Source organism: Cebus imitator, unplaced genomic scaffold, assembly GCF_001604975.1.
Source record: "Cebus imitator isolate Cc_AM_T3 unplaced genomic scaffold, Cebus_imitator-1.0 Scaffold641, whole genome shotgun sequence".
Classification (NCBI taxonomy): Eukaryota; Metazoa; Chordata; class Mammalia; order Primates; family Cebidae; genus Cebus; species Cebus imitator.
Genome location: NW_016107956.1, coordinates 437,176 through 461,805, shown reverse-complemented (window position 1 = coordinate 461,805; position 24,630 = coordinate 437,176). Strand labels below are relative to the sequence as shown.

At 48.2% G+C, this 24,630-nt stretch overlaps 2 protein-coding genes across 2 annotated transcripts in view; one reads left to right on the top strand and one right to left on the bottom strand.

Moving 5' to 3' along the window:
• The window catches only part of PPP2R1B (protein phosphatase 2 scaffold subunit Abeta), a 41,383-nt gene extending 29,483 nt beyond the window's left edge, over positions 1-11,900 (top strand). Inside the window, exons 13-14 of the mRNA XM_017517668.2 lie at positions 1,185-1,306; positions 11,751-11,900. Of these exons, the coding sequence (XP_017373157.1) occupies positions 1,185-1,306; positions 11,751-11,846 (218 nt within the window). The 3' untranslated portion in view covers positions 11,847-11,900. The remainder of the gene's footprint in view (positions 1-1,184; positions 1,307-11,750) is intronic.
• Positions 11,897-24,630, bottom strand: part of SIK2 (salt inducible kinase 2) — a 121,783-nt gene continuing 109,049 nt past the window's right edge. The window contains exons 10-15 of the mRNA XM_017517657.2: positions 18,702-18,930; positions 17,956-18,240; positions 17,659-17,822; positions 16,819-16,929; positions 16,008-16,099; positions 11,897-15,278 (exon numbers count right to left, since the gene is read on the bottom strand). Of these exons, the coding sequence (XP_017373146.1) occupies positions 14,657-15,278; positions 16,008-16,099; positions 16,819-16,929; positions 17,659-17,822; positions 17,956-18,240; positions 18,702-18,930 (1,503 nt within the window). The 3' untranslated portion in view covers positions 11,897-14,656. The remainder of the gene's footprint in view (positions 15,279-16,007; positions 16,100-16,818; positions 16,930-17,658; positions 17,823-17,955; positions 18,241-18,701; positions 18,931-24,630) is intronic.

The following is a 24,630-nucleotide window of genomic DNA, read 5'->3' as shown; positions in this document are numbered from 1 at the left end:
AAAAAAAAAAAAAAAAAAAAAAAAGGAAAACAGGTGAATACGTGATTTCTAAAGAGGCCTTGTTGAAATAACGGGCTGCCGTCAGCTCACAGAAATCCCACAGTGCGGCCACTGTGATGCAGAGCCCCAGGGGGTCTTTGCCAGACAACTTGTCCTGACTCCACAGAGAAGGCAGCTTGACCTTTGAGTTGGCTTGTGCAAGCATTCAGGTTGCTTGCATAGACCTCCAGGGAAGCAAGCCTGTCCTTCCTGACCCTGTGGTTAAGCTGTGTCGGTGTTTTCTTGGTGCACTTTTGTTCCTTTGTTAACCATTGTGCTGTCACTAAGTTGAAAAGCTGGGGCTCACCCTTAGACGTCACTTTGGCTCTGTTCCTGTGGCGACAGCAGGGCAGGGTGGCCAGGCAGGTCCGGTGCTTACTCTGTCTTCTTGTCTTTTACTTAAATTCCTCTGACTTTAAAAAATGGTGAGACTCTTATCGTAAAGCTTCCTATTTTTCTCCACTGTTTGGATATGAAACTAGAGGGAGAGCGCATGTCGCCCAGTGTTCTCCCGGTTTACCAGCTGAGGTGACTGTCCCAGTCTGATGTGATGTAATTGTTTCCTTTTGATTCTCCAGTATTCCTGTTTCCATGCAGTTCCTTACTCCCCTCTTTCCTCTTCCCTCACATGTCTCCCTCCAGTCCTCTACCTAGAATAGTCTCGCTGTCCCCCGTTTGCCTCCATGAGCCTGCTGTTTCTAGGAAATTACGTAACGTTCAGTTGGGATGGAAAGCTGGAGGATGAAGAGAGTTTAATTACTCATTGCGTTGAAAAGCCAAGTCATTTCTATCTCCAGAGTTGTTCTCTTAAACTTAACGTTAGTATGAGCTCTGAAAGGAGCTAGGTCTTTACTGTGGTTGGGGCTCCGGCGGCCATCAGTGACCAAGATATGGGGAACACCCACATGGGCACCAAAAGGCCTGATGGGGCAGTGCTTTCCAGGGCCCTGAGGGAAAGGCACCTCAGCACAGCCTTGGACTGCCTCGGCTTTCTCTGCCCAGGGCCCCATATCCTTGTAGGTTACTGCTGGACTTCCTATCTCTGCTGGGACAACTGAAGGCATCCTGGCTGGGAAGCACAGGTGGGCTTGGGTGGGATGTGCCCTTGTCAGAGAGAGTTACAGCACCACTGTCTGTGTCTCTAGTGGTGGCACAAAGGCTGAGGAAGCTAGATTTTCCTGTGAAGGACAGTGAAGAGCCCAGTGTCCCTTGGGTTGACAAGAGCCACTTCCCAAGACCCAGAGTGCCTGGAGAAGACACAGGGAAGGTAAGTGCCCTGGAAGCGTGGGGCTGAGTCCTGCCCTTGGGGCTGTGGGCAGCCAGGGTGGCCTGGTGTGCAGGGAGCTACCGCAAGGTAGGCAGAGAGTTAGCACCTCTCACTTTGTCCCCAGGGGAAGAGTCCAGTTTTAAGGGCCGGAGTAGATTTTTAAAGCTTGCTGCTGGTTTATTTCCTTCATTCTGGGAATGCCTTCTGTGGGGCAGGTCACTGGCCAGAGCTGTCACTTGTGGCCTGAGGCCCATTTCCCATTGCCTCCCAGACCGACAGCAAGGCCCATGCAGAGGACACTGGTAGTTTGGTGAAGAGTTGCTTGTATAAAGGGGCTGTTCCCATTTTCCTCATAGAATATAGGAAGTGATTTGCCACAACTCCTCTCAGCTATTTCCATTTAAGATAAATATAGTTGCAAGTTTCTCTGTAACAGCTCAGACGTTCTGCAAGCCCCATTGGATGCCACTCTGCGTGGGAATGGTGTACAAAAGTCCCAGTTTGGCAGTCGGTGCCAGCCACTGCCTGAGGGCCATTCATGAGGAGAGTGATTTGTGACTTACAGATACATTCAGCAAAGGAGTGCAGCGGGCCTGGCTGCCTTGTGCTGATGTCAGACTGCGTGTAGTTCATGGGGAAAAATCTGACATTCCCACACCCACTCTAGTGGGTTCGCTTGGTGGAAATTCTATTAAGTAACATGAAAAAGGCTGCTTTTTAAGTCACATGGCTTTTCATTTTATGTGAACCAAAGCCATGCAAACGTTCTTTCTGTTCAGGTCCAGAATCGCAGCTACTCATCTTAGAATGTTCTTGCCTTCCTGAGGGGCTGCATACTTGTCCGTGGGCAGCTCCAGCCATTTCTGCAGTGGCTGCACGGTGGGAGGAAGTGCTGGGTGACCACTGTCCTGATAGATGCCTGGGGTGGCCAGCCCTTGGAGTCCATGTCCCCTTCACAGAACTAGGCCTCAGGGAGGAGAGGTTGGCTAAAGGAGTGGGAACGATAGTAACACACTTTTTTAGGCCTAAACCACAGACTTCTTTGGGAAGAAAAGGGTTACGTCTTTCTACAAATTCAGAGCCAACTGCTCATGCCATTGATGCGTGGTATGACCTGACGGAGCGTGGATCATTGAGGTGGCTCTCTTATGCCTGACGTGCTCAGCCGTGACGGCCAGGGCTGCGCCTCCTAGCTGAGGAGTTACTGAGATGAGCTGCTGTTACATGAGCCTTGGTAACTGAGGAGTTACTGAGATGAGCTGCTGTTACATGAGCCTTGTTACTGAGGAGTTACTGAGATGAGCTGCTGTTACATGAGCCTTGGTAACTGCAGCACCTTGTCAGGCACTTCACATCTCATGTAATCCTCACCCACCCACCCTACGTGGTAGGCGCTGTCATTATTTTTTGGTCTGTCTTGAAACTCCCCCAGCCCCTGTTATCATTATTTTTTGGTCTGTCTTGAAACTCCCCCAGCCCCTGTTATGTCTATTTGGGAATCTGTTTTCCAGGAAAGGAGGCCGGGTGGTGCTAGGCCTCTGAGGCTTCAGTTCATTTAACTCAGAAAAATCCCCCGCCCCATGACTCAGGGAGCCTTCCATGCATTTGTTTCACTTAAGGAAAATGACCCGAGGGTGAGATGGAAAGGGAATTGGCTGTTGCCAGGCAGAGCCCTGTGTGTCAGGGGCCAGCAGCCAAGTGAGTGATCCAGGAAGTCATCCAATTGCAACTAGAAATTATTCTTAACCCCTCACTGTCTAGGGTGCTTAGTTGACTTGCCAGTCTGTCCAAAGGGGGTGAGAGTGAGTGCCTTACTCTGTCAGTTCTCAGCCAGCCTCAGGGCCCTCAGGGAGCCATTGGACATCCCAGGGGCTGGGCCTGCCGCTTGAAGAAAAAATGGAAGAGGTGAGAGCCAGTCCCTTTTTGTGAGGGGCACCTCCTTGGTGCCCTTGAAGTCTGTAGAGGTACCTGTGTGTTGGATGTTACATGTGTCCCCCTCAGGCAGTACCTGTCAGGGAGCAGCGTGGGTCACCTCCCACACCCTACTGCCCCAGGTCAGCACAGCGGCTTGCTCTTGGACGGTCGCATGGTGGATGGAGTTGCTGGGAGGCCTTGTCAGGCGAGGGTTAACAGGGGATTTGTTTATTGAATCACGAAGTAGCTGTCACATGATTTTAATCAAAACACCATTTCCCTGACAACAGTGATGTCAGTCTTGTTATTGCAGGAAGGAGCAGCTGTGAGGGACATTCAGTCTCTATGCTGAGCCCAGGTTTGGAGACTGAAGTCAAGTGAAGCATCCATAAATAATGGCTGCAGACATGGCCTGGCTGCGTCCAACCTCTGCCTTTTCCTTTTCTCTGTGCGGACAGTCTGTCCTGTATACATACTGACTTGCTGAGGCCACCTTCTGCCTCCCTTGCCCCTTCTACTCTGGTTTCTTTTTATTCCTGCCTTCCTTATTTTCTGCAGAGTGTCCCTTGGGCCCCTAGGGTCTCTGAGTTGTGCCTGTTGACGTGTGTCTCTTCTGTGGATTTAACCAGCACCTGCTGGTGAACCAGGCTGTTCTAGGCCTGAGGCTGCGGTCATTCTGCAGCTCAGGATCTTTGCTTGTCCTAGAGCCAGCCTCTAGCATCGGGAAGGGCTGCATGTCCTTGTCCCTCCCAGAGAGCAGGCTGGTAGGGCCTGCGTGCTGTCCTGCGGGTCTGAAGGACAGCTCTAAGGAGCTTCGCCGGGAGGTGCCTGAAGGGGAGGAGCTCCTTAGGGGCCCAACCTCTTGGTTAGAGCATTAGTTCTCTTGAACCCAGAAAGACTACAGGAGGTGTGAGTCCAGTCGAACTGAGGACTGATGACAAAAACCAAAGCCTAGGGATGCTCGATCCCATTCCTGGTGGCCTCCAGCTAAGGGAATTGGACCTTGAAGTCCATCGGGAAGTCAGACATAGGCCAGTGACTGGGCTTGCTGGAGCAGGGTCCTTCGGCTCTGACCTGCTCTTGGCACCTTCTTCCCTGTGGCGCTTGAAGACTGAGCTGTTTGCACAAAAAGACTCCCCCAGGCCTTCCAACTCCTTTCCACCCAGGAGCTTGACCTAAAAGTTGGGGATAAAAACGTCTTCCTACTGTGACATACATTCTCAGGCATGTTCTTATGTTTGTGGAACCTGTGGCTGATGCTGCCTAGAACTCATTTCCGGAAATTCAGAAATCCTGGGGCTGAGTTCCTGGTTCTTAGTCTGGAGCAGATGCTCGGAACAGTGCAACCACCTTTATGTCTGTGAAGGCAGAGCTCACAGGCAGGAAGCAGCTGTTTTCTGTATCTGGTGTTGGGGCAGTCAAGAGTTAAAGCAAGACAGGCCAAGTGGGACTCTGTGATAGCTCTCCAGGGCGTGGGGGTCTTCCAGGCAGTGCCATGCCAGGCTGCATTTATTTGTCCCTCGAAGTAAACTCAGGATGAGGCCAGCCAGCCTGTGCTCCAGGTTACCACTGGAGATGCCAGCCTTTACAATGATTGGCCTGGGTTAGTGGCAGGGCTGAGAGGGCGCCAGGGGCTAAGGCCTCTTGCCAGAGGTTCTGTGCTGCCTCCTGGACAGTCCCTGGCTGGAGGGTGGCCAGGTGGCGGCTCCTGGGCTGGATGGGAGCTGGATCCTGCTCTCCCAGGCTTGCTCCATGCCCAGCCCTCTGCCTGGCCCTCTCATTCGTGGTTCCCTCCCACTGCCTGCCTGCCCTTCGGCTCTCACTTTGCTGGCACAGGGGTGCTGCTAAGCATTCTGGCTGTGTAGTGACTGGAAGGCAGTTCTGGTGGGTCCCAGATGGAAGGGACAGGCAAGACCGTGGATTCTGGGCAGTGTATGTGGTGTGCTTGGAGGAAAGGCCTTGGTGGCTTTTCCTCCATTCCATTGTGTCCCACCCCCAACCATGTGGGTGGCCCTTGGGTGACAATGAATGGACTCCTTAGGGTTTGAGTTGTCAGCCAGCCTACTTTGGGCATCTCACTTTTGGGGAATGAGGAGGGAGCTGGAGCCAGAGCTCTCTCAGCTGGCCCGAGGAGAGTGACTCAGTTCTCCCTTTGAGAAGCTCAATCCCTAATGCCTTTCTGCTTGTCCAGCTTTTGGGGGCTCAGCTCCAGGGGAAGTCTGCTTCCCATGCTGTGCTCCCTCCCTTCGTTCTCCTCCCTCCCAGACCCTGTGCTGGCTTGGTGGCTCAGCCCATCTCATGCTTTCTTGGGCTTGGACTCTCTCTTTGCCAATTTCAGAGCAGCTCTGAGTCAGTCTGCCCTAGGAAAATCCCCCCAGAAACACATACAAAGGGAGGCAGCAGCAGGAAGGCTTGCTGGAAAGACCAGTGGCAGAGGTGCCCGGCAAGCTCCCTGTCCTGCCTGACCTTGGATTTGGCCTGAGTGATTTGTGGGCACAGCTTCATACCTGGGGGGAAGCAGGTGTGCCAGTGATGCCTATCTGAGGGAGGGCCCAGGCCCTTCGCTTCAGTCAGGACCCACATCTGCCTCCTAAGGGACGTTGTCCAGGATGATTCCTGTGCAATAACCCATCACTCAAGGGCTGCTGCTCAGCTTTTGAAGTCACTGGCGGGGCTGAATTGAGAACGGCAGAGCCATGCTCTCAGCCCGCAGGGCAGAGCAGCCGTGTTCTGTGCAGGTGACATTTCCTTTGTAGCCACATAGCATCCAGGATTTAGTGCATAAAGACCAGAACTTCCTCCCATGGTGCCAACAGGCTTCTGGCAGGGCAGGAGGCCCCTTGTCATCTGGATCCACCCAGGGACAGATTAAACCCCTTCAGCAAGGAGGGTCCCTGTGAGCTTTTTTTTTTTTTTGAGACTGTGGCCCAGGCTGGAGTGCAATGGCATGATCTCTGCTCACTGCAACCTCTGCCTTCCAGGTTCAAGTGATTCCTCCCAAGTAGATGGGATTACAGATACCTGCCACCATGCCTGGCTAATTTTTTATTTTTTAGTAGAGACGAGGTTTCACCATATTGGCCAGGCTGGTCTTAAACTTTTGACCTCAGGTGATCCGCCTGCCTCGGCCTTCCAGAGGTTCCTAACTTTGGTCCATGGCACGGAGGGGGGCTTCATTGGGCCCAGGAACCAACCTCTGTCCTGAAATTCTATGTCCCAAGTTCTGGGTCTGTGTACATACTCTTTGGGAAGAGTTCATAGCTTGCTTTTCTCAGTGTGCCAAGGGGCTCTGCAAACCCTTGATTTAAGATCTAGTGGGGCAGAAAGCAGCTCCTCGCCAAGAACAGAACCTCGGGCCCCATTCCCACCTGTCCTGCATCGTGATGAAGGATTTGGGAAGTGCAGGCTCTGCCGGCCGGTTCCTTCCACAGGGTAGAGGCCCTAGGTTTGGGGTGCAGGCCTCCCTGCAGCTCTCCTTCCCCATCCTGGTGGAGCCTTCGACTCACAAAGGCCGCAGAACTGAAGGGTGTCCTGGGGAGTGCGGGTTTGGGGCCTGGCTGGCCGCTGGTCTGTTATTTTGCCTGCGTCCTGGGGCACTGGAGTTGTTTTTGGCAACACAGAATAAGAATGGAGAAATTTGGTGGGAAAGGAAAAAGTCTGCAAAACATCGTTACGGAAATTTAGTGCTTTCCTTAAAAAAGAAATGAAACTCAGCAATACTGAAATTTTGGGTAGCCAAGGGGTAACCGCCAGTTTAAGGCAGGACTGAGCAACTGTCAGTGGAGCCGGGCAGTAGTGGAAGTCGGTGAGGCTCTGCTCCTTCCAGCCTCTGGCAGTGTGGGCCCTGCCGACTGCACCCTCCCACCGCCACCCCGCAGGGTGGGCACTGTCTTGGTTCTATAGCATGGGCTCAGTTGAAATGGTGTTAGTGAAACCAAATTTCAGTCAAGACCCTGCTGCCAGCAAGCTGGATATAACAGTGGCCTTTCACTCTGGGCCTGGCACTGAAACAGGTCCAGGACACAGGAGAACAGCATGGCTTATGGTGTCTCCAGCACCCTGAGGGCACGGAGCTGGGCCTCAAAAGGGTGCTTGCCTCTGTGAGGGCATGCAGAGAGAGAGAGAGAGAGAGAGAGAGAGAGAGAGTGTGTGTGTGTGTGTGGCGTGCAGTGTGTGTGTGTGTGTGTGTGTATGGCGTGCAGTGTGTGTGTGTGTGTGTGTGGCGTGTGGTGTCGAGGCCTTTGGCAGACCTCAGAGAAGATGTGACATCGTGACTAAGTAGCAGAGTCTTTTGCCTGGCAGCTCGCAGTACCCCTTCCCATTTCCATCCCCTGCTCTGCAGCTGCCTGTCCTCGGAGAGCCCCACAAGAGAGCCCTGTGCAGCATCTGCCGCCCTTCCTCCTACTGCAGCACGAGGCCCTTGCCCAGACTACCTGGGCCAATGGGCTTTGCCCTGGGACTCTGAGAATCAAGGAGCAGTAATTAAGCAGTGCCCAGTGGGGCCCTGTCCTTGTGCAGGCTGCGGTTGGCAGTGCTTCCGTCAGCGATCTGCAGCGGCTAACGTGTACTCAGGCGATTTGGAGCAAGGTATTATTTACCCTGCTGACGTCAATGAGAACATATTATCCGCTGTCCTTTTCTGCAGCCTGAAATGAGCACCAGAGCTCAGAGAACACGGCCCTCTTCCATACTCTAAAAATTCCACCCAACGCCCGATGAGGCGGAAGCCCTATCGTGTTAGCCTGACATTCACACCACCCAGGCTCTTAGAAAACAAGTTGTTTTTATTTTAATTCAAGAGGGTTGGAAACATAAAAACAGTACATTTTCCTTGCAGAAAATTACCCCATTTAAATTACCATTTGGTACAAAGATTATTTGTTACACTGCATTTTAGGCAATTTTCTAACATTGAACAGGTTACACTTTTGATTTGTATTCACATTGGAGCTATTATGATTTGCACTCAAAATACCAAAGCTATTGAACTCACCATTTTTTTTCTTAATTAAAAAAAAAGCACACAGAAAAAATAACTACAATTAGATTAACTTTATCAAAAGTAACTCTTTCAGACCAAACATCCAGCAAAACCACCCTCCTCCCTTCAGATATAAGCAAATAATCTTGCCCTTTCTACAAAGTGCAAATATCTCTGTACCCCTTTTATTTCTCAAACTGCAGTCCCCAAAGTGAAGCAAACCTTTCTGCTTCTTTCCCCTTCAGAGATTTTGGTGAAGGCAGGTTTCTTTTACCACCCATGGTGGAGCGGTCTCACCACTTGAATTTCCTTGACTGAGCAAATCTTCAGCAGACAGGCACCAGAGAGCCAGGAGCAGCCCAGTTATCTGCACGGGGGAATGTGACATTATTCCGTCTGGGGTCATATGTTTCCAGGATGTTGTTTTGAACTTCTATTTTTAAAACAACTCCCCCCACCCACCCCCTTTGCCTCTGAAAGGACAGTATTAAGTCAAAGTCTGCTATTACTTTTTTAATCCTAAAAGTATCTAATAAGCACTTCTGTTTGATGGGGCTTGACTGTAAGGAAATGTTACACCCCTCCTTGAGACAAAGGCTGAGTTCATGACCATTCCTGGGGTGGAATCTGCTGGCCGGCAGTGGTGGCCCAATGCCATGCAATGCAGCTCCTTGGCAATCGAGGAGGGGCGTGTTCTGTAGGAAACTGCTATATTGTAACAGGAAAAGTAGACATCTTTGAGGTGAGCCTAAACTTCTGCAGTTAACTGGATGCTGAAGGGCAGGTGGGTCTGTGGGGACTTTGTCTCTCTCAGCCTGGTTCATTGCATGGCCACCTGGACAGCTGCACTGTCACTTGAAGGCGGCCTCTCTCCCAAAGCCAGGTGGCTGTTGAGAATAAGGTTGTAGGAACAATGTCACTTCCGCCCTGTGCTTGGCCAAAATGGGGGCTTTGTTTATATAGCTGTTTGCTTGTGAAAAGCGTCAGATGCTACTGAGGAAAGAGAGGGCTTCTTGCAGAGCACCAAACCCAGAAGCCAGTCAAGCCAAGCGCTTGTCCCAGCTCCTCCACTCACCAGCTGTGACCTCAGAGAAGTCACAAACTTCCAAGAGCTTTGGTTTCTTCAGCTGTGAAAAATAAGGACAGTGTCTCCCCCAACTCATTGTATAGCATTATTGTGAGGATTAGAAGAGATTGCTTATGAAGGTGTTTGGTAAAACTAATGTACAAATACATGCTATTGCTCCCTTGTGGGTGGGCAAGTGGAGTATCCGGCAGAACCCATCAAAGCTCTCCCTGGGTGAGTCTGCAGGCAGTGTTGCCGCCTGGTTCTCTATCTGTGCCCCAGTCTGTGCCCGAGTCTGCTGATGTGTTGAAACCTGCCCGGATTTGTGGGGTGCACCTAGGATGGCTGTTAAGTCTTTTTTTTTTTTTTTGAGACAGATTCTCCCTCTCTCGCCAGGCTGGAGTGCAGTGGTGCGATCTCAGCTCACTGCAACCTCCACTTCCCAGATTCAAGCAATTCTCCTGCTTCAGCCTCCTGAGTAGCTGGGACTACAGGTGTGCACTGCCACACCTGGCTAATTTTTTCTTTCTTTTTTTTTGTATTTTTTTTTTAAGTAGAGATGGGGCTTCACTATATTAGCTAGGATGGTCTTGATCTCCTGACCTTGTGATCCATCTACCTTGGCCTCCCAAATTGCTGAGATTATAGGCCTGAGCCACCACCCCCAACCAGCTTTAAAGTCTTTGAGAATCAGCCAGGTTACCTTAATTGGGGGAAAAAAAATGGGAAAATAACTATGTGACAGGCTACTGGGAGGTGAAAGGCTCCAGTCTTTGTGCATCCGCCACCAAGAACCAGACAAGAACTCTGACATCACAGGTGCTTCAGACCACACTGTGGAACCTGTCAGGAGGGAGACAGAAACTTTACGAAAATCTCTTTGTCTAGTTTAGAAACAGGCAGAGGATACTGCTCTTGTCTTTCATACATCGCTCTGAAGATAAGTTTTATAAAAAAAAACTCCAGGTTGGGCGTGGTGGCTTACACCTGTAATCCCAACACTTTGGGAGGCCAAGGGGGGTGGATCACCTGAGGTCGGCAGTTCAAGACCAGCCTGGCCAACATGGTGAAACCGTCTCTACTAAAAATACATAATCTAGCTGGATGCAGTGGCACACACCTGTAGTCCCAGCTACTCGAGAGGCTGAGGCAGGAGAATCGCTTGAAGCCAGGAGGCGGAGGTTGCAGTGAGCCAAGATTGCACCACTGCACTCCAGCCTGGGCAACAAAATGACACTCCATCTCGATAAAAAACAAAAACAAAAACCCAGAAGCAACAAAATGATCAAAGATCCCTACCTGTACAATGACTCCAACTTATGACCCTCCCTGTTCTCCAGTTTTCACCTTTGATGTCTAGGCACCAAGAGACTGAGCGGCTTGGGTGGCTTCTGAGGAGGCAGTAGAGACAGCTGTTTAGGGGTTCGAGTGCAGCAAAAGTCACTCAGTGCTGGGGTCAGCCACTGTTCATGGGGACCAATACTGTGAAATGATACTGCGTATTGTCTCTACAGGAGGTTGAATGGGAAAAAGTTATCTGGAGTATGAATTTTCTTTAAGCCAATAGGGAGCTTAAGTGTGACTATTGGTACAGGTTTTAAAATGTAATCCAAACGCATTTATGAACCTGGGGCTTGACTAGAGGCTGGAGGACCCACAGAAGGAGCACTGCTCACTCACTCTGACCTTGCATCCTGAACTGCCGGCGTGGCTCCAGAGGCTGCTCTGGTGCCCACATGCCTGGGACCCTGAGCAACTGTGACTCCAGGCTGCTGCTTGTCACCTTGCCTTAGTTTCTGGTTGATCACCTAATCACTCCTGAGCTGGGAATATCCTTCTCCCCACGTCTAACCCATGGGCAGAATTCTGTGAGCGTTTCCCTGCCTTTAGGACTGATGACACTTGGTGTGTGGGTGGAGGTTGGGGAATCGGTCTCAGGAGGAGTCTCTTCCGCTGGGGCCTTCGATCAATGGGAGAGGGTAGGGGGCAGGGGAGAGGCTGATATTCCTACAGAGGGTTCCCCCTTGCTCCCCATCAACACACAGAGCCCCTCATTACTCCAGGGTCAGAGTCAGGAAGGGGCACGAGAGGTGAGGGCTGGCTTCAGTCCTGGGCTCCTGTCCCATTCACTGACTACAGGACAGGTTTAAACACTTAGGAGTTCTTGATTTCTGAGGGAGAAAGGGCCACTGACTTTTTCTTTCCTAGGAGGCAAAGGTGGATGGAGAAGAGAAGGGGTTTGCTCAGATCTGCACGAACAGTCCCTGAGCCCCAGCTCCACTCCTCTGGTGGGCCCTGGTGCCCTCCCACCCATGGATTCTGGAGGTCGTTGGTGTAGACCATCAGCCTCCTCCTGTTCCCATGGTGGCAGAGGGCAGTGCAGGCAGAGGTGGCGAGGGGGCAGCTGGGGATGGTTGGTGTCACTGGGAATGCGAAAGTGGACCACCTCTTCCTGTCGGGCTAACGTGCTATTTGCCTTACAGGGGCCAGCATATCAGTTGCATGGAAATACTAGAGGAGACACACTTGCCCAGCTGGAAATTGCAGAGCTAGTGCATTTCTCCCAGAGCAGAGACTAATACTCCTGGATTAAAACAACATAAAAAATAAAGTACCACACATATTGCACTTTTTGCCGAATGAAATTTTTACCTCACGTTCATCTCACCAGAGTCTCTTCAGAGGAGCCTGGTTTACAGGATGATGAAGCTAATGATGATGATACAGTAGTGTACACACTGCTCCTGTGAAACAGACTGGAAAGCAAGTCAGTGCTTCAGAGTAGCCCCTCAGAAAGAGTGGTACTAAGACTTCTTAGTGTTATATTAGTATTGATGAAGAGAAAACTGCTTGGAAGCTTCCATGGGTCACAAGTTGGGGACAGGGCAGCAGACGTGATCAAACAGGGCTGAGCAAACACCTGACTGACCAACAGAACCAGTCTCCTCAGCAGCTTACATTGCAGTCAATACAGAGGGTTATGAAATTTATTGATTTCTGCTTGAAATAAATGAGATAAGCAAATAGGCGCTTAAAACACAGGTTCCAGCAGGAGGGATCATGCTGTGCATCAGGCCGGTGTTCACACCACTGCTGTGCCTGACGGTTCCTGATGGGCCTGGCTACTGCAGGGTGTCTCTCCATTTCTCTCTGGGTCCCTAACCTTCAAATAGCCTCTCTGCAGTCCCTCATCTGTCAGCCTAACCATCCTGCCTTAGCTCCCAGGTCTCCTGGACTAAGCAACTCATGGCATTGTTGGGGGGCAGGAGTTTATATCACGCTGTAACTATACCATTCCTGCAGTTCTGAAATGAGCGGCCTTCACTTTCAATCTGGAAGGCATTTTAATATCGCAAATATTGCAGCAGCACTTCTGTAGTATATCTTGGGAAAATGTCTTCCTTCAGTCTAAACAAATCAAGCCCCATTTTATAACTGGCTATTTTGCAAAGACTCAAAACAGATTAGAGATCTTAATGAAATGATCTCTTAAATGAAATCATGTTCTTTATTTCACGAAATCATCAATCTTAAGCATGAGTAGGAATAAACAACTCCCAGAAGGAGCTTAAGTCATTCTTCCTGGATTTTCACTGTGTATGATTAAATCACAAAAATGACAGTCCCCATACTGCCCTTTCCCACTGACATCCAGAGTCCAACTGCGAGCACAGTGCCTCTGCAAAGCGTCCTGGCACCCATGGTGAGGGCTGGCGACCAGGCAGTCTCTGGCCAGCAACAGGGACTGCTCAGGTTACTAACGTCGGTAGGGGCTGGGTTCGCATGGCCAGAATGGAACCCCTTAGGCTTTCCATACTTCCTCACCTGCCTGGACACTAACTACAAAGAGGAAAGGCAACTTAAAGGTGTTTTCTAGATGCAGCATCAGTTAGACTCTGTGCTTTAAAGAAGATGCTTTGTGCTTAACACATTCATCTGCTGATGGAACGAGCCATTCTGAAGGGCAGAAACTATCATCTTTGAATTAACACTGAATTTGTAACACCTGGATGTTAACTGTCCAAATGACAAATTACTCATCACTTCTAGGGATACAGTTAGCTAGCTATAGCATCTATTTTTCACTTACTTTGATGACTGAATTGTAAGCACTGGTTAAGTTTTATTAGTAATATAACGAGTTTGGCAGATGATCTGCTTAAACGGTTAACACATCTGTGGTTCTTTGAATATTGCTGTAATACTTGAACATTTCATTACAAGTCAAAACTTTAAGGAAATTAAGAATGCTGATTCCCACATGGTGGAAAACAAACTCTGAAGTGACTTTGGATTTAGCATTGACATAAATGGAAACTGTTGGTTTCTACAGAAAAGAAAGAATTAAAGCATGATCTGGGGGAAAGGCACAGCACTACCACTTCACATGGGACGTAAAAGTTCATTTTTCGTGTCCTTAAAATCTCTAAGCCCTATATGGAACTGTCCAAATATACAAAGCTCAATAAACTACTAGCAACATATAGTGTAAGGTCAAAGTAGTTATTACATTGGAAAAGAGACAACAGGTACCCTGGAGACCGACTGCCCCCAAGCCAGCAGTGTCCAAGAGAGACTGCAGGAAGAGCCTGCCTTCCCTGGCCCAGGGCTGGTGCTCTTGATGCTTTCTTGAGTTTCTTGCCCCCTGCCTCCACTGTGGCAGGTCTCCTGTCAGTTCTACGTGTGACACCTTTGGAGTCCTGAGTACATTCTGACAGTCGGCAACCCAGGGCACCTTCTGAAGAGGTGTGTCACCTGCTCCTGAATGGACATGAAGGTGGTCTCAGGGGTACCAGCTGTTATTTAGTGGCCCCGATCCACTGCTTTGTGATGGCCTTGGGTGATAACTTGCATCAGCAGGTAAGAACTTAGGATTCAATGACAAAGCACAGCTTTCCTTTATTCCCTGTGCACCCGATCTCCTGATGTCTTCTTGATTTGCCTTGTAGCAATATGTTGTTGCTCACCTTCAGTGAAAAAATATATTGCCTTTTTTCCCCCATATATATGCCATAGCACACACCTTTTCTGCTTTCACCAAGGTTGCCCTTGATAATAAACTGATGTAATCCGGCATAAAACCTGGGTCTGAATGTCTTCTTAGGAACACATTTGTCAGTGCCTCCCTTGAGAGCTTGCTCCACTTGACATTAAGGCATGAGCCTCAGCCTACAACTATGTTCCAGCACTTGCCACAGAAAACTTTGTGGTGGGGCAGAACCAGGAGGAAGCAACATCCACCCCAACAGGCCCTCTGATTCCATTGGGTGACTTGATTTCTCCCATTAGGGAGAGGGCAAGAAAATAAGCTTTAAATTGAAAAGGCTGGAATAAAAATAGAAACATACACTCTTCCGTTGCCTGACCCACCTCACTTCCTGTGCTGAGACTAATTCACCAGGACATACCCGTTGTGTTGTGGATCCACAGCGTCTAGCATTTCACAATCAAAGAGTCCAGGTAGCTCAGAGAGGGCTAGTGGGTCATAGCTGGAGGGGGCCTCCTGCAGTCCTGGGCTTCTGGGACAGTCTGGCCCCGTGAGGTCGCTCTGCTGGGCTCCATCCACAGGATACTGACAGGAAGTGGGATAGTCTGGAGCAGGGGAAGCAGCGCTTGGCAGCTCGCAAGTCTGATAGGAGAATTGTAAGGGGGCTGGGGCAGCTCCTGGCTGTCGTGGTGGTGGCGGTGGTGGTGGCGGTGGTGGCTGCTGCTGCTGTAGCTGTGTGGGCAGCGGAGGAGCAGCCCGGGGACCTGAAGTGGAGGGCAGGGGCTGAAGCTGCATCTCCTGGTACTGGCTGAGGAAAGGGCTGTATTGCATCTGCTCAGAGGAAGGCTCCAGGACCGGGCTCAGGGTGAACGGCGGGGCCTGCTGAGAAGGCGGTGGAGTCTCCTGGCGGGAAAGGGGCAGCTGCTGACTTGGCTGTGGGTAGGAGCTCTCTGCTATCTGCATCTGATTAAAATATGCCTGCAGTTGAGACTGCTTCTGGAGAAAGAGTCGCTTCTGCTGGAGCCTAAATTGGTAATATCAAAGGAAAGAATTTTAAGTCTTCTCAAGTGATGGCAATTTTAATGCAAATGCAATACCAGTCACTAGCTTCAGTCCTCTACTTAGGTCTCTCTTTCTCATGTCAGCAAAAACAACTGGGAATGGGAACCCATTGTGTTGAGTTTCCTTAAACCTAATCTCATTTTCTGTCCCCCAGCTCTGATGCTCCTTCCGTGCCAATGTGAGCAGAAATGCATTTTCTCAACTCCGAATTTTTCTCTTTATACAATGAAAGGGTGGTTTCCCTTCTGGAGAGGCTGGAAGGGGAGAGAATCACACAGTGTCTGCAGTTGATGGATTGATTAGGGTAGCTCTACCTTGGCCAAGCTCCTTCTACTAGCGAGGCCCATGGGCACACATGACAGTAAGGAGGACACAAGGCTTCTCTGCCACCTACCCCACCTCCGTGGCTTTGGGCCACTGATTGTGAAAGCTTGGGGCTAGTCATACCCCAAAGAGGAAATGCCAGAAGAAAAGGAAAACAAAGTACACCCTAGGGCTGCCACTGCCTGACGGCAGTCCTCCTTGGATGCTAAGATATCCGCTGAGTAATCATGCTCACAGGGCCCGTGGCAGATGCGGAAAACCTATTTTCTTAGTAGTGGCGAATGTGAGAGGGAAAGGACAACACGTTCAGCATTCTCAAGGCTTCCAGAAAAGGAAGCAAATTCTTTGGCCAAAGCCCCCTTCTCACCTGTGTTCCTGCAGCTGCTGCTCAAGGCTCCGTGGTGGTTCTTTGCAATAAAGCTGACAGGTGTTCTGTGCCTTTGACAGGAGGCCGGGCTTCTGGAAGAGGAGAAAAACAACACGAGTGTGACATGTGCTGTCACCTAGGATGCTGTCATCAGATGTGCTTCTGTCTGCAGGATGAATCCAACTGTATTCTACAAAATCCACATGGGGGAAGGGACTGACATTTGCTCTGAGACCCGAAAGAGCATTGGGCCAGCAGGCCTGGGCCATCTCAGATCTCACCTACTTCAGTTTCCACTCCATTTCCAAAAGTCCACTAGGACTAAGAGACTCATGGACATTAAAAAGCAATGAGGAAGGTGGAGTTAGATCTCGAAAGCCCCAGTACCCACTGAATAAATAATTCATTCTTTACAAGATCTAGGCTTTATCACTTTTTAAGATTTTTATGCACCAACATAGAAAGCCCATGTAGAAAATTTGCAGATGTAAGATTTTCATTTTATTTATTACTCATTAAGTGGAATATAATTAGAGACAAAGAAGCCAGGTTTCCCGTTCCTACCCCTCAGTGGCATATCCCTTCGAGGGGCCTGAGGACAAAGCCTTTCTGCCTTTTCCACTACCAACACAGAGCATAAGGCTGAATCTGCATGTTTCCAGAAACTACAAGTCCAGAGTCAAACCTACTTGCCTATAAGGAATCAAGCAGCTACCCTAAATAAATGCCAGGCAAAACAGGTTTCTGTTTTGCAGAAGGACAGATTCTGGATGAGCAGAGTGAGGTGGACTTGCAAGAAGAAGGACCCCACCTGGAGTCTGTGCTGCAGGTACTGGGTCTCCAGGCTCTGCCGTGGGGACAGCTGAGTATGCACGCTGGCAGGGAGAGTGGAGACGCTTTCCTGCTGCTGAGAAACTTCCTCCTGAGGAGCAAGGGGGTGGAAACAGTTTTCAATTCCCCATGGGAAAAACGTCTCAGTTCTTAGCTGAAGCACCTTTGCAAATGTCCAAGAGGAATCCCAACTCCCTAAGACATAATACTCAAAGCTTTTACAGAGCCAGCAGGCTAAGGGCTTGTTACTCTGCGGAACATTCATGCATGTATTACCTCTAGTTAACAATTACCTAGTCAGTATTAGAGCAAAGGCTCTTGGTGTCGCCAGGAGGCCATTGCCTTCATGTGGGCCTTGAACTATAATCCTCTTGGATGCACTGAAAATAGGCTCAAAATAAAACCAGATAAGTAGCAGTATTGTATTTTTAGTCTGAATAATCCACTTGTAATATTTACTAAAGTAATACCACATCAAAAGTAGTGGTGAGAAGCTTCTCATTTGGGTGCAATTCATTATTATTCATTTGTGCATGTGTGGCGGGGACAGGGGAGTTCAAGGGCGACTGTAAGAGGTTACTCATCTATACTCTGCCCTGTGAGCCAAAAACAGCTTGAGAGTATCCAGGCCTCCATGTGGTATCGAACACTTGGGAGCAGCGAGGATAGGTTGAACCTGTCCACTGACCAAAGGAGCTGTGGGTTTTCCCAAAGAACCTGTTTGCTCCAGGACTGGAGGAAATCCTCTAAGTGAAAGTGACCATCTTCAGGACAAAGTCATCCTCACAGAGCCATCAAGGAAAGGGCCCAAGGTACCCACCTGAGGGCAGCTGCTAGCAAGGTCCTGGAGCTGAGGAGCTGCTGGTGCCAGGTTAGGGTCTGCCTCTGGTCCTATTTGTTCATACAACAGCTGCACTTTGTTCAACTCTAGAATTCCTTTGGTTCTAGCCAGATTCTGAAGATGTTGTCTAAATGCTACAATTCCTGAAAGAAAGTACAAAGATCAAACAGTTTAAATAAAATACAAGGCCTTTCAGTGATCATAGGTGATCACACCAAGATGGCAAGAAACCCCCCTCCGACACAAGTTTCAAAACGCAGAGGAGGAAGTGCTCACCTTGGGTGAGGGAGGTATCCGATGCTCTGCGGCCCTCTCTGAAGCTCACTGGAGACCTGTTGTGGACCTCCCGTTTCTGGGAGCTCAGAGCCTGCATGGCTGGGTTGGTAGGTCTCAGGCTTATGAAGGGAGATGTCATGCGGGGTGAGGGCTGATTGGCTAACATGATGTCCTTAAGGGAAGGGTTATCCTCCAGGAAGTTCAGGTCCCTCTGAACAGACCCCATATCATACTCAGAGTCCACACTGTCAAGGGAGGGGCTGTCGTTCATGGAGAAAATTTTCCCTTTAAGAGAAAACAGAACAGATAAAACCAACTGCAATAATATCTTCTTGGAACATAGGGTACAAAGCATAACCAGCTTGAGTCTTGACAATTACCATGTCCTTAATCTCCAATCAAAACATCTTTCCAGAACCTTTTTACTGGCCAACTTAGTCATCTTCAAGTTTAGTGAGGAAAATACTCCAGAAGTGGCATCTGTAAGATCTCTGCCACTCCAAAAGAGCAGAGTCCCTGATGAATCATACAGCACCCAGACAAATCCTGGGGGCTACGGGAGCCAACTCAGACATTTCAATCTCCTTTGATAGCTGCTGCCAGGCTGGGCCTGCTGAATCTGCTCCATAAAGGAATAAACTATCGGCTCAATTCTAGGAGTTGGCTGGCGTCATGACCACTTGTTGGTGATTGGAGTATGAGATGACACCATGAAGACTCAACCTGGTGTCGCCTCTCTACTGTACCTGCCCCAGGCACCACGACCAGTTGATTGGTCACTTCTGACAGAGTATGCCGTCTCTGCCCACTGCGTGTGGACTGAAAGGCCTCGAAGGCATGAGTGGGGTCTTCCTCGGCCTCTCCTTCTGTCTCCAGCCCTTCATCAATGGAGGTCTCCATCATGTTGCTGGGCAGTGACTGGCATCCCTTCCGTACTAGGACAGGAGGCACAGGGTCAAGCAGACAGCCGTTTACCTACACGCCAGGAGAGAGGAAACTCAGTTTCTGCATCACTGAGACAGAAAAATCCAGAGAGGAAAACATGTCAAGACTTGTGGCAAACTAGAAATTAAGTAAAATATTTTAAAATGCACGTTTATTATGAATGACAACACACAGATTAGAAGTGAAGGCAAGTCAACTGCAGAACTCAGAGACAGAAGCCCATTATGACCCGAACTGGCACAGCTGCCCAGGTTTCTCTGAGTCATCATTACAACAATAAACAACTTTTTTAGTGGTTTCCAGAAGAACAGGGGTATATTAGTTTGAGGCCTACCAGTTATTTTTTTTTTTAAATAAGGGAAATGAAGAAAGGAAAGATGAGATTTTTTTTTTTAACTACATGGCTCATTGCTAAAAAAAAAAAAGGGGTAGTCACCAACATTCTTCTGTTTTTCAACTATAGGCATACTGGAAGGTTTTAGAAATACTTTTACGCTCATAATTTAAGTGCCTGCCCATTTGATTTAGTCTTTAATTGGTTCTATGTGCCTGAGGAATGCAAAGTAAAAATTCTATATAGACAGACTGATACCACAAAAAGGACTGAAAAAAAATTCAAATGGCAGACTGCCAAAGCCTTTCATTGTAGAATAACAAATGGCTCACTGGCCCAAAATTCCAGCAGAGGCTAATAAGCCCCGGTGCACTGAATTCTCTCTCCTCCAGCAACACACACGTTATCAATGGTTCCTATCCCACAGGGGTGAGCGCAGCACAGCCCCTCCTAAGCACTTGCCCTTCCCATGCAGTTGCCATGCAAACCGCCTAATGGAAGGCAGAACAGGAAAGGGGGTGGGGTTGTGGTTGCAAGTTCTGGCTGGTAAAAGCCCCTGTGAGGAGGTAATTATTTACCTCATTACCTTAACTATTCCCCCGTGGAAATCAATCCATTTTCTCCTATGAATAGCTGCTCAGGAACAGCCAGTCATAAGACACTCAGTTCTAAGCAGCACTTTCACCTGGAAAACACTGGGTAGAGCTATTGTTTCCTTTGGAAGCAGGAGAAGCTCATGTATGTGAGAGGGGGCATGGGGTTTCCCTTTGCCAGACACACAGGAAACTTTCCTCTTATGGCAGCCAATCTGAAGGCACTGCGAGGCCCTTTATTTGGAGAAGGAGACTTGGGTGACTCAGATCTTTGTTTGCTGCAGGGAGGGGAGGGTTATTCCATAACATCCGTTCTGGGCTCTAACCCTCACTTGGGTAAGGTGGCTAACGCATTACAGAGTTTTAAAGTGATAAGCGGTCATTTAAGAGGAAGAATGGCAAATGCTTCCTTCCCAGACTGGCCAACCTTCCCCATGGCAGCAGAAAGCAAAACTCTGAAACTCGGCCAGCAACTCTTACTCTTTCCTTGGTCCTTCCCCAGATAAACTTTCCTTTTTGACTAAACTTAATAGTTTCCCTGTAAGAAAGAACGGCTATTTGAGAACTTATATTCATACTTCTAAGCTCCTTAACTGTCTACTAATATAATTTTCTAAAACTAGCCAAGAATGGTTTAGAAATGAATAAACCAACAGAGAAAAGAAGATCATTAAGTCATTATCTACTGAGAATCCTTGTACTTACAGCCACCATCAAAATTTTACCAGACATTTCTTATAAGATAAGCCATACAAGCAGGTTCTTTTTTTCCTTCCTCCTTCCACTTTTAACTTCCAGGGTATATCTGCAGGATGTGCAGGTTTGTTACATACGTAAATGTGTGCCATGGTGGTTTGCTGCACAGATCAACCCATCACCTAGGTAATTAAGCCCCGCAGACATTAGCTATTCTTCCTGATGCTCTCCTTCCCCCGCCCACCCAAACAGGCCCCAGTTTGTGTTGTTCCTCTCCATGTGTCCATTCAGCTCCCACTTATATGTGTGAACATGTGGTGTTTGGTTTTCTGTTCCTGCATTAGTTTACTGATGGCTTCCAGCTCCATCCATGTCCCTGCAAAAGACATGATCTCATTCCTTTCTATGGCTGCATAGTATTCCATGGCGTATGTGTACAACATTTTCTTTACCCAGTCGTCATTGATGAGCATTTGAATTGATTCCATGTTTTTGCTCTTGTGAGTAGTGCTGCAACGGACAGACTCGAGCATGTGTCTTTATAGTAGAATGATTTATATTCCTTTGGGTATATACCCAGTAATGGAACTGCTGGGTCAAATGGGATTTCTGCTTCTAGATCTTTGAGGAATTGCCACACTGTCTTCCACAATGACTGAACTAATTTACACTCCCACCAACAGTGTAAAAGTGTTCCTTTCTCTCTGTAACCAGGCCAGTATCTATTGTTCTTGACTTTGTAATAATCGCCATTCTGACTGGTGTGAGATAGTTATCTCATTGTGGTTTTGACTTGCATTTCTCTAATGATCAGTGATGTTAAGCTTTTTTTTCATGTTTGTTGCCACATAGTGTCTTCTTTTCATAAGTGTCTCTTTGTGTCCTCTGCCCACTTTTTAATGGGGTTGTTTGCTTTTTTCTTGTAAATTTGTTTAAGTTCTTTATAGACTCTGGATATTAGCCCTTTGTTAGATTGAAAAAATGTTCTCTCATTCTGTCGGCTGGCTGTTCAGTGTTTCTCTTCAAGCAGGTTTTTTTTTTTCCTTAATATTTTTACTGAGTCACTCAAAACACCCGGCAGTACCCCTCAATTTATGGTTTTACTTAAAATTGTTAGTTTATACATTTATTTTCTCATCTAGACTACAAGAGGAATTATGTCTCTTGTTACAAAATGTTTGCTGAATTCAATTTTATCCTCAGACAGCTAGAAAACAATGACCTGATTTTTAATTTATCTGATTTTTCTCTTTTTTTTTTTTTTTTTTNTGTCACCCAGGCTGGAGTGCAGTGGTGCAATCTGGACTTACTGCAACCTCCACTTCCCGGGTTCAAGCGATTCTCCTGCCTCAGCCTCCTGAGTAGCTGGGATTACAGGCATGCACCACCACGCCCAGCTAATTTTTAGTAGAGTTGGGGTTTGCTATGTTGCCCAAGCTGATCTCAAACTCCTGACCTCAGGTGATCTACCCAGCCTCCCAAAGTGCTGGGATTACAGACATGAGCCACCGTGCCCTGCCAAATGTATAGCCTTTTCAGACCTTATGTGTACTACCTTTGTCATAAAAAAGTTATTAAAAAATGTAAGTAGACACGAAACACCTCCACCATACCTGCATTTTCAGGGTTTACCCTCACACTTTCCTTCTGCTATTCAGCTATGAAGGGGGTAATCTGGAAAATCCTTTTATTATAGTTCTAATGAAAATGCTAAAAATGGCCTGGGTGTGGTGGCTCATGCCTGTAATCCCAGCACTTTGGGAGGCCGAGGCAGGCAGATCACCTGAGGTCAGGAGTTTGAGACCAGCTTGGGCAACATGGCAAAACCCTGTCTCTACTAAAAGTACAAAACTTAGCCGGGTGTGGTGGTGGGCACCTGTAATCCTAGCTACTCAGGAAGCTGAGGCAGGAGAATCACCTGAAACCAGGAGGCGGAGGTTGCAGTGGGCCGAGATTGAGTCATTGCACTCTAGCCTGGGTGACAAGAGTGAGATTCCCTCAAAAAAAAAAAAAAGGAAAAAAAATTGTCAAGTTTCCTTGCCTTTTCTTTTACCCATAAGATCTCAAAAAAAAAAAAAAAAGCTAAAAATGACTCCTGTGTGTGTATATGCGTGTATAAAAAATTCATTATTTTGAGGGGAAAAAAAAAACACTCAAAGGAGAAAGATTCATTCTGCAGGGTTTATGCATCTGCCCTCCCATATGGCCATGTCACCTGTGGATCTCAGTTCCTGTTTGGAGCGCCTGATCCAACCATTCTTACTTAGAGTTGGGCAACTATCTCAGAAAGGCACTATTTTTTTTTTTTTGAAACTGCAAACCAAAGTTTCCATTCAGACTCTCTAAGGGATTTTACTGACAGTTTTAAGCACTGAAGGTTTCTGGGAGGAAAGGAGAGCTGAAGTCTCTTTGAGATGCACAGTACCTGTCCCCAGTTGAAAGGAGAAATGAAAATATCAATACATGCAGCTATGAAGCATCAATCAGAAAACAACAAACGGGTGTTACAGTAAATGCATAGGAAGCAGTATCAATAAAAATGGAACCGTGTCTCTATCTGATAGTTTTTCTGTGTGTGTGTGTACTTATTTATGGGCCCCGAAAAAGAGGTCCTAGGGAGGGAAGAGGGACAAGCAGTTTTGCTGACATAAATAAAACAGTCCACAAAGAAGCCCGGAGGATGTCTATGGCCTGGCTGAGTGCCAGCATGGCACTGCCTGTGTGGGTGGCCAGCTCCAGCGTGGCACTGCTCTTCCTACAAATGCACATATACCATCTAGCTCCTGTCTATATCTTTTGCAAAATCATTCATTTCCTGCCTGTTTCCTGGCTACAGTAACAATCACAAGCTTTAAAAATAGCTTGCCCTATATAATACAGCAGTCAGTGCCCAATCTGTGTTTTAGGCCTGATGCCCTCACAGACAGGCCTTCAGTCAACTGCATTTTAATTCTTTTGAGGGAATTAATATCTTTAAAATAAATGAATGACACTGCCCAAATTTATGTCTAAATTTCTGAGTGGGACTGTAGTAGCATCCACAGGCAGGGAAGAAAGACTGCCCCCAGGCAGTGGACTTGTCTTCAGGGGCCCAGATGCTAAATCCTTGTGGTCAACAACTTGCTCCACACCAGCTTGTGGCAGCCTCACACCGAGCTGCCTGCTGCGGGCGACACCTGGCTGAACTCATGGTCAGCCTTTTTGACTCTGCCCTGCGTTTAGTTCCCCATTCCTTTCACCCTCCATCTAGGTTCAAAATCTTGTTATTGGTTTGGACTTCTCCCTAGACCTCAATATCCTATCAATTTTATCCACAGCATCTCATTTCTGCCATCCCCTCCCCTCTGGGTTCATGGTCATACTATCCTAGTTCAGATCCCATCACCTCCCTCCTGGACACACGCTCTAACCTGTCTTCCTGGTCACCAGTCTCTCCCGTGCCCCGGTGCACACAGTGTGATTTGCAGGCTGATTTTCTGGTGTGCAACATGGATCAGAGCTTCCTTGCTCAAATATCTTCAACAGTCTCCTGCTACGCTAACAATTGGTCCTTCAGTTGTTTCAAGTGATACTGAAACCTATCCCCACATTGAAAGCACTCGCTTAGAGAAAACATCTAAATTTCTTGGTTTGCCATTCAATGCTAACCTCTTCCATCTTTATTTCACACAGCTTCCCAGCGTATGCCCTTTTCCTGAGAGCATCTGAACTCCCCGCTACAGAGATGGACTTAGGCTTCCCTAGTGCTTGCTTTTATTAGTTTTGCCTCTACTATAGACATCATGCCACATCCCCAGTTTCTAACCACCATCCTGGGTCTACCTGCCTCTTAATCCCCAGTTCTGACAGTTAAGCTGGGCTTTCCTGATCAAATAGCTAAAAGTAACTTCCCCTGCCTCTTTCTGGTCTCATTCTGATTTATACTTTCTTAAGGGATATATATCTATATCTTTTTCTTTAGACAGAGTCTTGTCCTTGTTGCCCAGGCTACAGTACAATGGCATGATCTTGGCTCACTGCAACCTCTGCCTCCCAGGTTCAAGCGATTCTCCTGCCTTAGCCTCCCGAGTAGGTGGGATTACAGGCGCCCGCCACCATGCCCGGCTA